General features: G+C 63.1%; 1 protein-coding gene across 1 annotated transcript in view; it reads right to left on the bottom strand.

Annotated features, from left to right (window-relative positions):
• Positions 1–626: 626 nt before the first annotated feature.
• The window catches only part of Jph3 (junctophilin 3), a 46,204-nt gene continuing 29,654 nt past the window's right edge, over positions 627–17,176 (bottom strand). The window contains exons 3-5 of the mRNA XM_003461134.5: positions 8,673–8,797; positions 5,802–6,679; positions 627–2,097 (exon numbers count right to left, since the gene is read on the bottom strand). Of these exons, the coding sequence (XP_003461182.1) occupies positions 2,017–2,097; positions 5,802–6,679; positions 8,673–8,797 (1,084 nt within the window). The 3' untranslated portion in view covers positions 627–2,016. The remainder of the gene's footprint in view (positions 2,098–5,801; positions 6,680–8,672; positions 8,798–17,176) is intronic.

Genomic DNA, 17,176 nt, shown 5'->3' on the forward strand with positions numbered 1-17,176 from the left:
TGCACAGATGGGAACACCGGCCGGCTATGGTGGGCACCCAAGTGGAAGCCAGCCTGAGGGCGGCTATCCAGGATGCCCTAGACCCAGGCTGTCTTAGTCTAGAGCAAACTGACTCCAAATTCCTCAGGAGTGTCAGGGCAGCGGCCATGCCCGCCACACCTGCAGCAGACAAGTGCATGCTGGTCGGCCATCTGGGAAAGCCACCTGGGCAAGGAGCCACTAGCGCTTCCACTGAGGGGCACGCACAGCCCTGCACTGTGCTGCGGGTGTCTCGTGATGGTGCCGTGTACTGCCACGGAGGGTGCCCTTGTGCACCCAGCGTGACCGGGATATACAGAAGCCTGGACCCCGGACAGAGTTGCATGTACAAGTACAAGACACATATCCCACATGGAAGGTTCTCAGGGCTACAAAGAGCAGGAATCTTTATTTGGTTCACTTCAGGTCTGCAGCAACCACTTGTTCTTAAAAAAGAGGAACGGAAAGTAAGATGTACAAAAAGATGTAACATCCCTTTAAAAAGCAACCCCCAGTCGCCTCCTGAGCCTCCCTCCTCTCCTCTGTCCCCTAACCCACCGTGAAGGAGCGGGGCGTGAATGGATAACGGAAAACAATAAAGCTGAATGTAACTGGAACATGCTCTAATCTTTAGTTTATTTCTGGTTAAAAATATAGCAATCCAGTGCAGTGTAGTAAAGAAATCTGCTCGAAAGGTAGCAGAGAAACAGCTAAACATAAGCAGAGCAAGGCAGAGTCCATGAGGCGGGCTGTACCCAAGAAGACTGACGGGGAGGCACGTCCAGGGTCTCCTCGGGCAGGAGCGCAGGGTCCCGCGCGCAGATGCACCTGGACCGCCCCGCGCACGTGTGTGTGCGCACGAGAGCGGGGCCGAGGGCCCATGTACCCCTGGCTGCCTGGCCGGGCAATGGGGCAACCCTGGGAAGGAGGCAGAAACAGAAGGGACTGTTTGTGTCTGACTGAAACAAGTTACATTGCACATCAGGGATATGCAAGAGTTTCTGGGGAGTTTCAAGCCACTGGGTGTCAATGACATTCCTGTCCCGGGACCAGACCCACTCTGGAGCAGCACTGAGGCATCTGGAGGGAATATGCATATCTGTCAGGGGAAGTCGAGGCAGGCACAGTACAAAGATGTGAGAACCCGTGGAGGTCAGTAACAGCGAGAGGTGACGTCCCGTACCGGGGTCACTGCCAGGGACACAGAAGCCTGAATATACACCCTGCATACTAGGTGCAAAGTCGCCACATGCTCAGAGACCAGGCGTGCGGCAGAGTGGCCGGGCCGGGGTCAGCCCCGGGCTCCGCGCACAGCCTCCCTGGACGGGGCAAACAATGGGTGTGTGGAGGAGTAGGGACTTCGCTGTAAGACTCGGTGGGGAGGCGGCCTGGAGGCCGCGGGGCAGTGCCGAGAGGGAGGGCGTCGTGGTCTGTTCCTGGAGGGACAAGAGGCCTGGCCTCCTCCCCCCGGAGTGTGCAGCACAGAGTTAGAGTAGAAAAGGCCTGCGCTGTCCCGGCTGGGCTGGGACCCGCTTCCTGTGCTCACACCGGACCTGTCACCAGCTATTCCAGAGGGGAAAGGCTCAACTTCCCTAAGGCGGCTGCTCCCCCGACCCCGCCTGGGCCTGGCTAGCTGGGCTCCCCCAAGGCCACCACCTTGCACACCCCCAACCAGAAGTGTGAGGACAGCAACGACGCGATGACCTTTTCTTTTTTGCTGCTGGTTCGCCGGGATCCCTCCTGTCCACGTCCAGCTGGAGGGTCGGCGTGCCGGCCGCCTCCTGCCATGCCACACAGCAGAGTGTTTACAAGCGAGGAATTTTGGCTAAAATCCAAAAAACATTACCCAGAAAAAAAGGCAAACTGTGAGTAATACCCAATCATGGTGTTCTTCTATGAAAAGACTTGGGAGTTGTGGGGCTGTCCAAGCTAGATCTTCCCTCTCCGCTGTTTTGCTTTTAATGGTCTTCGGTACACCAGTTGGTCGAGACAATCGTATCAGATGAAAAAGTTGATAAACAAAATGGCAACTCCAATGTTGAGCAGGATCACCATGACGACCAGAATGGGAGCCGAGCCCTGGAACAGAAGCAGAGAGAGGTGAGGGCGGCGATGGCGGCCACCCACCCCGGCCCTGCACGGCGGAAGTGCTGAGGGGCCTGGACGAGTCTATTTCTGGGGTCGCAGGTGGTCACAGGGCCGTGCTCTGGGAACCTCGGCCGGCTCCCCGGCCCCTCTGGGGAAGAAGCCAGGCCCCTCTCTGAACAAACCGGGTACCCGGCATCAGGCCGCTCCTCCCAGACAGCAGCAGACCCCCTGGAGTGGCCTGTAGCCCCCTGTGCGCTGGCTCACCGGCCCCAGCCACCCTCCCGCAGCGCCTCTGTTCTCCCCAGTGGCCTCATGTCCGTCAGACCCCCGGGGCTCCCTTCTGCAGTGACAGCTGCAGGCAACCCTGCCTATGGGCGGCTGCACGGCAGGGCAGAGGTCACCCTGCGCTGGACCTCAGCAGCGCCCTCCTCTGATACCAGGTGTCCCCGAAAGCACAGCCTGCCACTCGGGAGGCGCCTCCCAGAGGGGCCTGGACTAAGAATGCAGACACCCACGCAGTACCCTCATGCCCAGGGCCACTAAAACAGGCGCTGACCAGGCCCAGCAGCCTCCCCAGTGCTGCTCCTGTCCACCCACAGCTGTGAGCCCCCGGGAAGGACCTGTCCCCCCTCCCCGCACTGACCACGGCAGGAAGCCACCGCAGAGGGCGCCTAGCAGGGCAGCCCCAGGTGTGCACGGCTCCCCGGGGCAGAGATCCTGCTCCCGTGAGGGCCGGGCCTCGGCTGAAGGGCCCAGGCTCAGAGACAGCCGCTTCCCTGCCTCCCATCCCTTCAGGGTCACCTTTGGAAACTCGAGTGAGGGTGGCTTTCTCAACTGAGCGGTGACCGGCAGTGCCTGCCTCCCCACTAGGCCGCGGCTCCCGAGCCCACAGCCAGCTCCTCCCTCTGGGAGAGACCAGAAGCACAGCAGTCCCCAAAAGTTCCACTGGAATCACTACATGACGGCTCCCCCACTGTACACATATCACCTCCAAACCACATCCACTCAAAGCCCGAGCATGAGCGCTCTTGGCCGCCTCAGAATGGAAACCAGTGTCCAGAATGTGACAGGGTAGGAGCCCTGTGCCCCCGCTGCAGAAGGCCACCTGGCTGTGACAGCGAGGCCCTGCATCATGCGTCACACACGTGAGAAACAGTGCCGGGCGAGGGAAGCCAGACAGAGGCCACCTGCTGTGTGAGCCCCTGGACACAGGTGTCCAGAAGAGGCGAATCCACGGACAGGACACAGAGCCAGGGCGGTGGAGGGGACTGCGTGGCAGCTGTGGGTCTTGTAGGGTGACGGGAACGTGGGATTGACAGCTGCACAGCCCTCAGTATGGGAGAACCGCTGGGCTGCATCCCCGGGCAGCCAAAGCATGTGGTAAAAACTCACCAGGAAAGCAGGCGTCCACGGAGGCGGGGAGGTCTCCCTGTGGGGCATCAGCAGAACTCCCCGGGCCTGTGGCATCGCGAGGTGCACAGCCAGGAAACCCACCCCATGCAGGTGTCCTGCTCGGCCGTGCCCAGGGAGAAGTAGCCCAGGGCCCTGGCAGCCTGCAGAGCTGTGTCCCTGGTCAGGTGTCCCCTGGCTGTGCCACTGGCTTGACTGACACTTAAATGGTGTCAAGACAGCCACCGGCCCACCTGCTGAGGACGCTGGGAGCCCGCGGTGATGGAGTTACATCACATCCGGTTTGGTCTCCAAAGCGCTGAGAGCTAAACCAGGCCTGCCAGGCCCAGAACCTGCAGCCCCTCTGGGCTCCGCTCTCCACCCAATTTGGGCACCTTGGTCTGCCGACCGCCTGCAGGTGCCTTCCCAAGGGAGGCCCGCCTGGGGGGGACACACTCGCTAGAGCATCTTAAGAGAACAAGGGATGTGCTCCACTAAACTCCGGCAGCACAGGGCTTTCTCAGACTTGGCTGAAGGAGGACGCAGATGGCCAGCCCAGCCTCCGCCTGGAGCAGGCCCAGGGCTGTGCCTGGCAGGAGGGAGCGAGCTGGCCCCGGGAACTTGTCCTCGTGAGGCAGAGAGCTGTTTGTAAGCTGGCAAGGCCTCGGGGTGGCCGAGACACCAGTCTCCCACTCCACGGCACTGGTGGGGCCAGCCCTGAGGGACAGGGAGATGCCCTCATGGTGGGAAGGAGACTGTCCCTCGATGTCCTGGGCTGGGCCAAGCAGGCATCCCGGGGGGGGGGGTCCCAGGAGCTCAGGGGACCTGGTGTGGTCCACACACCACTGACCTGGAGCCAGCACCAGCCACGGCAGTCACAGACCATGTCGCAGAGAAACAGGCCCAGGGATGGAGTGCCCTGGTGTCCCCACCCGGGGTGACGGCACCAAGGGCCAGAACCCCAGCCCTCCCTCGATGAGTGGCAGGGACTCGAGTCTGAGCTAGGCACAGGTAGGAGGCCCCAGGCTCTGGCATGTGTTGGGCTGGGCTCTTGACAGTCCCCGCCCCTGAGTCCCCTGAGGGGGAAATGCCCACAGCGAGAGGACACTGGGTGCAGTGCAGTGTGCAGAGAGCTGGGGCTCAGGGACGGCTGAGACAGGACACCCTATCTCAGCTGGGGACAGCACTGCTCTGGGGGTGGGGACAGTGCCTGAGGCCTTGCCTGCCACTCAGGAGGCCGGGACCAGGGTGCCACCAGGGGTTCCTTTCAGGTACGCTAGGGGCCAGGCCGCCCACTGCAGAGGCCCCACGCTGGCCGACCCCAGGGAGCTTAGCTTCGAAGCACCCGGAAGCACCAACTCGGTTAAGCAGGCTAAATATAGAGCCTGCTCCGCAGCTCCCACCCCTGCCCATCACTCCGCGGTTCCTAAAATAGCCACGCGCACAGCCGCCGGCGGCGTCGGGAAATGAAGTTGTAAGTGTGAGCTGGTATTTCGGTCCCAGCAGAGCACCGGGGCTGCCCCTGGGCGTGGGGGAGGGGAGCGGCTCAGGAGGCCTCCGCGTGCGTTCCAGGGGTGGCACAGACGAGCCCCTGCCCCAGCGAGCCCACCCTGCAGGAGCATGACCCCAGCAGGACCCGACTGGCTATGAGCCCTGGCAGGCACAGGGACCTTCTGAGTTTCTGTTCCACAGCGAAGCCGAACCCTAACACAGGCGCAAGGGGCCCTGCTGGGTGGACACTGCTGCCTACCGACCTGAGGCTTCTTCCACATCGCTGGCCTCCCTCCCCACGTCCCCTGGGGCGCTCAGCCCTGTGCCAGACCCCCGGCCTGCCCCAGGAGGAGGCCCTCGGTGAAGACAGAGCCTGGGAGGGGGCGTCTGGCTCAGTGGGGCCTCACACAATCCTGGCTTGGGTACCACCCCACTTGCTCCCTATAGGGGTGTGAGGATCCTGAGGTCAGGGTGCAGCCCAGAGCCCACATCCCTCCTCTGCTCCCACAAAAGCAGCCATGTTCCAGGACCGCGGCGCCCACTGAAAAGCAGGCCACCGGCGGGAGAACCTGCTTCCACTGCGGGCCCAGAATGGGCACAGCACCCCAACCAAAGGTGCCCGGGAGCCAGGAGTGACCGGACACAGGTTTCCTCTCACAGGGCTGAGCATTTTCCTCACCCAGCCTCGTGGGCAGTCCAGGTCCCTGCAGAAGCAGCACCTGGTCGAAGGGTCCCCCAGATGTACCCCTACCCTAAGAGGAACTCAGAATCGGCAATTCCCCAGGCAGAGGGCACCTGCGCAGGCGGCCACTCACCGTGCTGGACTTCAGCTCATCCCCCGTCTCCTCGTCAGACTCCAGTGCCACAGGCAGGGACTTCTGGGGCGGGGAGAAGGTGAGGTCCCAACGCAGCAGCCGGGGCTCGGGCCGCTCCCCCAGCCGCAGGCTCTCCAGCTTCTGCACCGTGGGCTCCGCGGAGGCCGGCCTGAAGTTCTCCTTGCTCTGGGACTTGGGCCTCAGTCTCTGCAGCCCAAAGCCCCTGTCCTCAGGGGCACGCCGCTCGCCACCCGCGCCCCGGCTGTGGCGCCGCCTCTGGGGGTGCACCTCCTGGGGGCCCGAGTCCATCCTCAGCAGGGGCTTCATCTCCAGCTTGTAGGTGCTGGGCTGCTCTTCGTCGGGCTCGGGCAGCTTGGCACCCCCGGAGCTGGGGTTGCTGGCCCGGTGGTGGGAAGTCCACGAGAACGTGGTGGGGGACTCCGTCCGCCGCTCCCGGGGCTTGGGGTTCCCGGGCAGCTTGTGGCCCGAGCTCCGGGTTCGGAAGTCCTCGGCGGGGTGGCTGCTGCGTAGGGCGCTGCCACGGACGCCCCTGGAGCCGCCCGCCTTCTCCTCGCCCCAGCTGTTGCGGGCGTAGTCCCCTCCCCGGCCCTCCACTAGCATCTGGATGTCTCCACCCCGCTCCTCGTCCACTGAGACCTGCCGAGAGAAGTGGGCCTTGTTCCTGCAGGCGGGGGGTGGTGGGGTGGCCGAGGGGCTGGCCGGGAAGCTCTGCAGGGGGCTGTCGTCGGGGGTCAGGTCGGAAGGGGTGGTGCCCTTGCGGTACAGCTCAGGGCTCTCCTGCTGCAGGGGACTCCCGGTGGACAGCACCTCGATGTCGTCACAGGAGACCTGGTGCTGCGGCCTCTGGTACTCGAGCCCTTGAAGGGGGAGAGAGCACAGAGCAGGGTTACCTAGAGTGGCCCGGGTAGGGGGTGGTGGCCCAGTGTCTGCCCCGCAGATGCTCCAGATGACCACCTGGCCACCACAGGGCAGGGAAGACGGCACCCACCTGGTCCTTTGGTCCCCCACTAGCTGACCGCCTGCTAGGTGCTGGAGCCTGGGCAGCTACCCCCCTGCCTGCTAGGACAGCACCCCTGTGCCTCACAAGTGACAGGCCAGGCCACTGACCCCATCTGTCCTGTGGGGCCCCCAGAGACCTGGCTGTTGTTCCAAGGCTTCCAGAGCCAAGGTGCTGTGGGGAGGAGGGAGCAGATCTGGGACCCAGAGCCAGCTCTGCAGCCTGCAGGCAGGGTCCCACCCAGAGGTGGCTCTGTCCCAGGGACCTCTGACCCACAGGGCGGGGAGCGTTTCTAGGAGTCCCTCAGGTGCATCCCTTCTAGTAAACAGTCACACTTGAGCCTCAGAGAGTCCCAGCAGAGTCTGGGACACGCACAGCCTGCTCAGTGAGCAGAAGCCTGGGCTTGCCACCCCTGACCCATGGGTCACAGAGCTCTATGGGGGGCTGCCACCCACAGCCACAGCCATCAAGGAGGCATCTTTGGGTATAGGACACCAGCCCAAGGCCACCCAGCAGGGACCACACACAGGGCCTGAATCTGGAAGAGCAGAGGCCCAGAGTCCAGCTGTGGACAGGGCTGGCGCCTCCAGGGGCTCAGCCGGGTCCCTGTCCAGTCCTGCTGCAACATCACGTTCAGGGCTCTGTGCCATCAGGATGACCTCACCTGGAGGTCTCCCACTTGATGGCACCCCGGGGTTCTTCCAGTGAAGCCAGGCTTGGGGCTGCTGGGCGGCGCCCCCCCTCAGGGCTCGCTCAGATGGTCTGAGCCCCTCCTGCTCTTCACAGCCAGGCACGCTGAGTCTCTCGGAGGGGATGAAATGGGCCCATGGCAGTGGAATCAGCTAATGACATGCAGGGCAGAACGGGTGACCCCCAGGCTGGGGAAGGGGGCTGAGCAGGGTTCTGTCTCCACACACACTCTGCAGGTGGCCTGCCAGGTGGGGGCTAGTCCAAGCCATCAGCGACCCGGTGGCTCTGATCCTCTGAGCCCAGGACACCCCAGGCTATAGAGCGAAGCCCTGACAGAAAACCAGGCAGAGCCTGGCCACCAGGGTGAGGGCAGTGGACACAGGAACCTGGGAGCCCTGTCCTGACTTTCCCTCCAGACCCAGTGTAGCAGGTCTGGCCAGGGAAGAGCCAGATGTAGGAAGAAATGATGGCCCCCGTCACATCCGGGCCAGAATACCAGGGAGAGGTGATGGCGGCCATCTGCGGGTGGCAACAGGGCTGACCCTCAGAACAGAGCAGGGATGCTCTACCCCTTCTGCTCCCTGTCAGGCCGCAGCAGCAGCTCTGGGCTACACGTGGGACCACAGGTCCTGCTCCCCACTCTCTCACCGTGTACAGTGCGTGGGTGGAGGTGAGGACCCCAATCCCACTCTTTGGGGCTGTGGAGCACAGCCGAGGCCACAGGTGTGGTGCATGACAGCCCACGGGACCGGGCTGGGCCTCCTGTGCCGAGTCCCTCAACCTCAAGGCTCTGGTGGTGTGGGGACCAGGCCACAGGAGGGGACGCCTGGCACTAGCTGGGAGCTGGAGGTCCAGGCCCTTCCCCGGGATGTAGCACAACTCCCGGCCGCAGGGCAGCCCAGCCAAGGGCACCTCGCCAAGGGCTCACGGAGACCTGGTGCTCCATACTCACAGGAGGTTCCCAGGGGACCTTCCAAGGGGACAGGGCAGGCACTCGGGCCAGGCACACGCAGACATGCGGCCGCACTCACATACGTGTGGCAAGGCCACCTGGACATTCAGGGGCAGGGAGGGGCGCTGATGACACTTCCGCTCGGGGCAGAGCCGAGAGCTGGGAACACATCGCTGCCACACCCGAGTGCCCGGCAGCCCGCGGGACTCACCGTTTTCCCGGTGCTGGAAGGAAGGCGAGAACTCTTTGGCAGTGATCCTGGCGATCCGAGCTTCCTCCTGGGCTTTCTGAGCCGCGGTGAGGGCCGCCTCGGCCTTGGCCCGAGAGTGGGAGGTCCTGGGGAGACGGGGAACACTGAAGCCTGACAGGAAGCAGGGCAGCCCTGGGGCTCAGGACAGCGTCAGCCTCTCGGAAGCAGTAGACACAGAGCCAGGCCACCTTGCCAGCCCTCCGGATCTGCTTTGTTCATTCAATCATTCTATCATTCATTCAACAACCGCTGGTACCAACCAGCCAGCCTAGGCCAGGATGTTCTGGGAATGTGTGTGTTCTTCCTGCCCTCAAACATCCTTTGCCTGTGCATGCAGAGCCCAGGACAGGGAGGCCACGCCCACAGGAGACCCACTGGTTTGGCCACCAGCCTGTCCCACTGCAGGGGCTGCCAGATGCCCTCCTTGTCACCCAGCATAGCCAGGCCCCGGGAGTGGGCGCAGGGTGAAGCCCAGGACCACACATGGCTGAGTCCCGAGGGCCATCCTGCCTCGAGACACAAGGCTGGACAGATGCACAGGCCTGGGGACCACCTCCCCATCACCGGTCCCCAACACCCCAAGACAGACGCACACTGTCCCCGCAGGTCTCCCGGAGCCTCAGCAAAGCCCGGCGGTGCTCACAGCCTAGGACGCCCTTCCTCTCCGCGCTGCAGGCTGAGGGCCCAGGCTGCTGCCCATGGTCCTGTCTGGGCAGGACCTACTTCCTGCCCGAGGCCGCACCTCCTCCCTGTGTTCTCGCCTTAGGAAGAGGCAGGACGCTCTCCAGAGCCCCTCTGGTAAGGGCACTGACCCCACCCCAGACCCCCTCCTCAATCCCCCAAGTTCCTGCCCCAACACGGGCAACCCAGGACACAAGCCAGCCCTGCCCCTCCCACAGCCCTCGGTGGTGAGGTGGCTCAGCTACCCCCAGCCCTGTGTTCCTGTCTCAAAATCCCGCCACGCTAATGGGGACAGTCTCTCCAGGAGTAGACAAAGCTCCAGCACAGAGCCGGACACACAGATCTAATCTTGGCCGCTGGGGACGCCTGGCCCCCGCCACCAGGTTTCCTTGAAGCCCGCTGCCCGGCACAACCTCACCCAGCCACCAGAGCATAGGCTCCGGGAGTGGGTAGAGACAGGGAGGAGGGACGTGCCTGCCAGGGGGAGGGGGCCACGAGAACGGGGCTGTCATGGAGATGAGCTGTTCACAAAGCCCAGGAAAACTACCATAGACCAATCGCTGAGTGGTCACCGGGACCTCTCAAGGCCGCCCCTCCCCGAGGGTCCCCGCAGCCCCACGGGGCAGCAATAGGAGGTGCCCGGGGCACCGAGCAAGGCCTCGTCCCAAGATAAAATCTCGAAAAGGGAGGAGACAGGACAGTCTCGGGCTGGCCATGAGGACATCTAGCCAACGGGCCGGTGGGAGGATACCTCGCTCCCTCGCTGAGCCCGAGTCCCCATCCGCTGTCACAGGCAGCTGTGGGACCCACAGCAGGGCTGTAGGGTGTGGTGAGTCCCCCCGTCCCTGCAGGCAGCCCCTCCTGACACGGGCCAGGCCCTGGGCTCACCTTTGGGCTTGTCTAGATCCCCGATAGCCAGGCCAGGGAACTGACAGAGGTACCCTTATCTGGCCTGCCATCCAGCAGGGCAGGAGCTGCCAGGCACAGGGTCAGGGCAGGAGAGGGCTCTGGAGCCGCTGTGCCCCCCTCCCGTGTTCCTGAGGGATGACAGCCGCCTGGCTCTGTGTGCCTAGCACGGTGCTCACCTGCTACAGCCCTGGCTGCTGTGGTGACGGGCTTTGACCCTCCAGGGGCTCAGGTGGCATCGTGGTCACCACCAGCAGGCCTGACTGGACCACCCCCAACTTCAGCATCCCCAACGTTTGAGGACACCCAGCTGCCTGAAGATCCACCCGGCTGTCCCGATGGCTCCTGGGATCCCACGGAGGGCTGGGCTCCTAGCACAGTGCTCATCCTGTGCAGGCCTCTCCGCCCTCTGGGATTCGTGCTCTCCACCCACACTGCCCACCGAGGAGATGAGAGCCCCAGTCCCTGGGGCAGCCTCATGCCCTGGGCCTGCCCTGTCGCAGGACTCTCTGATACTGCCACTTCCTGCCCACTCTGGGGCTGAGGAAGGCAGGGCCGGCCCTGTCTGTGAGCCCAGGACCAGCGCCAGCCCACAGAGGGTCAAGGCCTCTTCAGGGTGAGCAGGCACCACTCTTTCCTTGAAGAAAACCTGATGGGTGAGAGCCACAACTCAGGGCCAACAGACGCAGGAAGGGTCCAGCCGGGACCAGGAGGTGTCCAGGCGGGGCAGGGCCGTCCTTTCACTGCTGCTGTCCTCACAGCTCTTCAGCTATTAACCAGCTGCAATGAGCTGCCCTGGCCACAGGGGGACACGTCCCCACGAGGACCGGATCCTGACCCCTCCTCGTAGAAGTGTATGTCACTGCCTCATGAAGGTCACCCTCCGCTGGCCGACTTTAAGCTTCCTCGGGAATAATAAAAACCAGCACCACTGCTCTGTCTTGGTGCCCCGGGCTGTGCAACCCGATGAGGACCCGGGGGACCCCTGCCTGGTCAGGCACCTTCCTAGTGCCCATAGGCTGCAGATGAGCGAGCTCCAAGCCACGGGCACTGAGCTCTGGGCAGAAGCCAGGACGCCGGGCAAGAAAGGCCTCGGGGCCAGTGACTACCTTTGTTGGAGATGCCCTGGGAGCCTCGAATGGCCCCCTGGGTCCCCTGGGGCTCAGTGCTCCTTCTGTGCTGGCCCATGTCGGGGGCGCATGGCAGGAGGGGAGCAGAGACAGCTGTGGATGGAGACGCCGTGGAACAGGGAGCCCGCAGACCGAGGGCCCAGGGGAGAGGGTGACACCAGTGACCAGTGACGATGGCGCAGACCAGGGGCCAACGGTATCAGAGCCCACACCTCACAGACAGAAACCCCCGGGCTGTGGAGTTAGGGGCTACAGCCTGGTGAACATCCACCAGGGCTCAGGTCCAGGACAGGGTGGCCTCTGGGGCTAGCGGGGACAGAGACTCCTCTGACCACACCAAAGCCCGCAGGTGCCACAGCAGCACATGCACAGGTGGGGACCCAACAGCATCCCCAAAACAGACACGCTGGAGCCCTGAGCTCAGGGCCCTGGGGGCTGGGACCTCCTCCAGGGCACCGAGGCCATGGGTGATGCTCAGCCAGCAGGACTGGGCCCCTCCTAATCAAAAGGGACATCCGGGCAGAAATGGCACCAGGAGGATGCCAGGAAGACACATTTTAACTCACTCTGCAGGTCGGTCACCCAATGGCCAAGCTAGGGACATTGGGAGGGGACAGACCAGGGCCCCGAGGCTCTGAGGGTGAACCGTGCTGAGGGACCTCACATCATTGAAGACCCGACTTGGACCTCAGAAAGTTGGGGTGTCAGGCCCACAAAGAGCAAGAGGGCAGGAGGAGCCAGTGGCCAGGGCACCCACCGGGGACTTGAGGCACAGGATGCACAGAGGTCTGGGCAGGACCTTGACCATGCTGGCTGCCTTCTGGCCTCGCTGGGTTGCTGGCCATGGAGGGTGGTGGCAGGCAGGGTCTGGGTCCTGGACACGTCATGTGTGGAGAGGAGCCCGAAGCCTGGGGAAGACAGGCCAAGGGGCAGGATGGGGACCAGGGAGAGGACATGTCCCCTTGACAGCAGCACCCAAAAAAACCTGGGCCAGGCTCACACGTGGACACCACAAGCCTCGGGAGAGATGGTGCCATCCCAGCCTGCTGCTGTGCACACCAGGACAGTGTATGTCACCTTCCACACCTGCTGCCCAAACAGATCCCCACCAGGAGGGCAGAGGCTCAGCACGACCTTAAAAATACATCAATGTCAAGAAAGAACCCTCTCAACTGGGTACCATGGTGCACACCCTTAATTCCAGCTACTCCAGAGGCTCAAAAGTTCCAGTACAGCCTGGGGAACTTAACAAGACCTTCCCTCAAATAAAGGTACAAATAAAGGTGCATCTTGGCATTCTGGGAGGCTGAGGCAGGAGGATCACAAGTTGGAGTCCAGCCTGGGCAACTCCGCAAGACCCTGTCTCAAAAAGAAAGAAAAGAACCAGCGGGAGGGGCAGGGAGAAACAAGTGGGCTGGGTGGGCTCCCAGCGCGGGTGCCTGCGGGCTGCAGGGCACCCTGGGTTGTTCCCAGGGCCGTGAGAATGGAAGGGTACCAAACCACTGCAGGGCAAAATCGGACAACAGATTCCCTTTGCCAAGGCTTCAGTGAGATTTTTCTCCCTGCGCCAGGAAAGCGGCGGGGAGCTCTCTGTGGAGCCAGCTACTCGGTTCTGGGATCGGGTGGAAGCCCCAGGGCAGGGCCGGGCCCCCTCCTCCTGTTTCCTTCCTCCCATCCCCCTTTTCATTAAAAAAATCCTCACAGAGCAAGGCGTGGTGGCTCACGCCTGTCATCGCAGCACTCGGGAGGCTGAGGCAGGAGGATCGTTGCAAGTTCAAGACCAGCCTGGGCTACAAAGTGAGCTCAAGGCCAGCCTGAACTGCATAGCCAGGCCCTGTGTCAATAAGACCAGGAAAAAAAAAAAAAAAAAAACCTTCAAAGAAAGGAAGAAAAAATGCCAATGCCCTCCATGAAGAAATGGTGCCCAGACTGCGTGTGCCCAACTGGCCAGCTGCAGTGCAGCTGGGTCAGCAGAGCCCGGAGCCCCAGGGTGAGAGCACGGCTGGGGACCCTCTGCCAGCCTGGAGCCCCGCCAGCCGGAATCACAGCCACGCCCTGCGCGGTGCAGTGGAAGGGCGGAGTCCTTGCCAGGGACTCTGCGGCTGAGCCCTCTGTGTGACGGGCAGCTCAGAGCCTCCGTGCCCCTCAGAGCCTCCGTGCCCCTCACGCCTGGCAACCAGCCCTGCCTGGCTCCTGGCCCGACGTCTGCTCTCCCCACAGAGCCTTTCTTTCTTTCTGGAGGAATCGAGGCACCTCGGGGCAGGACATGGGACAGGACAGCGCAGGCGGGGTGGCAGCACATCGGGGACACAGTGGCCACTGCCCTGTCCCTCTGGGCAGCAGCGACTCAGGGGCAGGGCAGCCGCCCCCACCGGGTCCCACGGCACAGCATCCACAGCTTTCATCAGGGTGAAGAGAAGCTGCTGCAGCGGCCACCAAGCTCTCGGAGCCTTGGGCGACAGGAAGCAGCTTCAGACGAGGGCAGGCAGAAGGCGGCTCCACCCCGGCTCTGCGTCCCGTCAGGGCCCAGCATCCCCGAGGGCAGGGTCCAGGGGCTCGACATCACGGGCGTTGCTGCCACATCCGGCCTGAAGATTCGAAAACCTGAGCTCCGAAACGAAAAATGCTGCACAATCCACAGCTGCCGGGGCGGCCACAGGACCCTGCAGGTGCTCAGAATTCCCACGGGGCAGGTTGCAGGTGGCCGCCAGCTGTGGGCAGAAGGCGCACACACGAGAGCTCCGGGTTCGGACTCGGTCCCCGGCCTCGGACATGGCAGTCCACCGTCAGGCACCTGATGAAAGTCACAGCCACACCTCTGGCCCCTGCGCTCCAGGTAAGGTCGTTCCGCCTGCCCTCTGTCCAGAGCATCGTCCCCTCTGCTGGACACCCCGTCAGTGCGCTCTGTTCATCCCCTGATCGTTTTCCTGTAAACTCAACACAATATGCAGAGTCGCTCCGTACCAGCACACACAACAGCCTGGCTCTGCCCAAGGAGTGGGGCCTCTGACACAAGCCGGGCACAAGCAAGGGCACCCAAATCTCGCATCTTTAGGGTGAATTTTCCAGAAGTGCAGCCCCTGGACCCAGCTACTGCACCCCACGGTCTATGCTCCACTGGGGATGAAAATGCACTCCCCCACCCCGCCCTCCACCTAGGACGGTGGCTGTGCTTGTCTTGTCCAAGCTGCTAAGCTGTCTGCCTAAGCCAGTCAGCTCACTCAGGACAGGCCTGGTCTATCACCAGGAGGACGCTGACTGCTCCCCGGCTGGCTCCCAGCAGTGTCTCACGCAGGAGGAAACTGGCCTTGCGGTCAGCCGTCCCTTCCAGCTGGAGCTGCTGGCACTTAGCCATTTCATCCTGGAATTTGTTCTGCCGTGTGGTCTGAGGGAGGCAGGGATCCAGCCCCGGCCCCAACACTTCACGGACACCCCCATGTCAACCAGATTTTCATCACTGTGACCAAACACGTAAGCAAAACAGCGTGGCCAGGCAAGGCGGCACACGGCTGTGATCTCAGCACTTGGGAGGCTGAGGCAGGAGGATCCCTGGCCTGGGCTACATAGTGAGTTCAAGGCCAGCCCGCGCTACATAGCAAGACCCTGTCTCCAAACAAAACAAAACAAAATAAAACAAAACCAAACAGCATAAAGAGAGGTTCAGCCTGGCTTTCGGTTCGAAGGTTCAGTCCATGACCACAGGACTCCATTGCCTTTGGTCCTATGATGACACGGGCGCCATGGCGGAAGGGCACAGGGAGGAATCTGCCACCCTGGATGGCAGCCAGTGATGAGAGAAGGAACAGCCTGGAAGACGGGGCTGGGGAGAAGGTACAGTCCCTTAGGTCACACCCCGTCCACTCCCTTCAGCTGGACCCCACTAAGCTCCAGTCGCCTCTTCAGGTATTGACCTCAAGCTGTCCTCTTGTCAGTGGGTTAATCCATGAAACCAGCACCCTCGTGACCCCATCACCTTCTGAGACCCCCAGCTCTGAACACGCAAGAATTGGGGACACTTCAGGCCCAATCATGGCACCCCTGCTCTGCTCCTCCACGTCCACTGGCCACCTTCTCACCCACCACGACCAGAGTCCTCCCTGAGCCTGCTGGTGAAGGGAGACCTCCAGGGCTGACCTGGGCAGGGCTGGAAGGGGCCCGGGTCACCCGCAGCCTCCCAAGGAAGGAACTGCTGACCAGGAGGCAGCGCCCCGTGCCCACCAGGCCCCGCTCCATCGAGACAGACACCTGAGACCTCACTGCCAGTCCCACATCAAGCGGGGGGAAACTGAGGCCTGAAGGCTGACCACCTCACCTGGGAGCCTGCCCAGGGTCCAGCAGGGTCCATCCTGGGAGGGAGGAGCGAGGCATTCCAGGTACCCCGGGGCTGCTAGCCCAGAAACACAAAGTGAGTTGGTTTCCAAACCTTCCCTCCCTCCCTTCCTGTTTAGACCCTGCCCACCCCAGTCTGGCCCCACACCAGGGACAACAGCCTGGACACCAGAACGGGTCCTGCGTCTCCACTGCTGGCTGGGCCAGGCCACGTCCGCCTCTGACCGTGACCTGGACGTAGGAGGAGCCCAGTCCTGAAGGTCTCAGCCAGAGGGCAATGCCCCCTCTCCCAGTCTGCCCTCTGCACCGTGCCTAGGACCTCATCTAAGCAGTGACCCCGCTGCATTCAGGTAAGAAAGGGGACGAGTAGCCCACAGGGACTGCAGAGGACCCAGGGCCACCTAGGAGGACACATGCTCGCTCCGGGAACCTTGGCCGCAGGCAGTGGGTGACGAGGAGGGGCAGGGAGACCTCAAGGGAGCTCAGGACAGCGCCAAGCCACCAGGGCCAGCGCAGCCTGCAGGCCAGCGAATGGGATAGCACGTGGTAACCACCATCCCCAAGCCTCGGTTCACAGTGAACGGGCCACAAGGCGTGACCTCCACGCCAGCACACACCTGGAGCAGCCTGACCATCTGGGCTCCAGATCTTGCTGGCAGGGGGCAGAGGGCAGTGTGGAAGTAGACATCCATTGGTGCCTCTGGGAGATGAAGGGGAGGCTGGATGGGGTGGGGTCCAGGGACAAGGAGCTGGTAGAGGGCCGGGGGGACCCAGATGCCACAATGCATCACTGTCCCTGGAACTCCTCACGCCACAGGAGGTTGAACAAAGAGGCTGGATCAGGGCTTCGGGCATCTCGAGCGGGGGCTGTGCCGGGTCCTCATGGGCCTGGCCTCCAGGCCACTGCCCTCACCCTGCCAGTGGGTCACCCAGCCTCCTGGTGTGCCAGGACCTCTGACCAGTGTCACTCCTGACAGCCCCCCACCCCTACACGAGCCATGGCAGCCCCAACCCTACCCAGGACAGTGTCCTGCAAGACCACGTCACATGCATGGCCCCGGACAGGCCCGCACTGACCCAGAGTCCACACACAGCGGTGATTTCACCCAGTGGCTCCTCAGAGACAGGGCTGCGTGTCAGGCAGTGTCTTGCATGACACACGCTGCAAAAGTCCTCCCCCGTGATCGACAGGATGGAGGGGGCACCCGCAGCTGAGGCTCGGGTGGGCTGAGGGAGCACCGCGGGCCCACCAGGATGGCCACTCGTGCGGGCAGGCCCTGGGTCCCGCTGCCCTGCACAGCGCTGCCGACAGGAGGACAGCCTGGCTCTGCTGCTTCCAGCTGTCCCCCTAAGCTCAGGTGCCCTCAGCTGGGGCTGTCTCAGCGGTGGCCGGGTCTACAGTCTGTGGCGCTGGGACTG

This window comes from Cavia porcellus, unplaced genomic scaffold (genome assembly GCF_034190915.1).
Source record: "Cavia porcellus strain 051 isolate PalLab524CR breed Dunkin Hartley unplaced genomic scaffold, mCavPor4.1 scaffold_4, whole genome shotgun sequence".
NCBI lineage: Eukaryota > Metazoa > Chordata > Mammalia > Rodentia > Caviidae > Cavia > Cavia porcellus.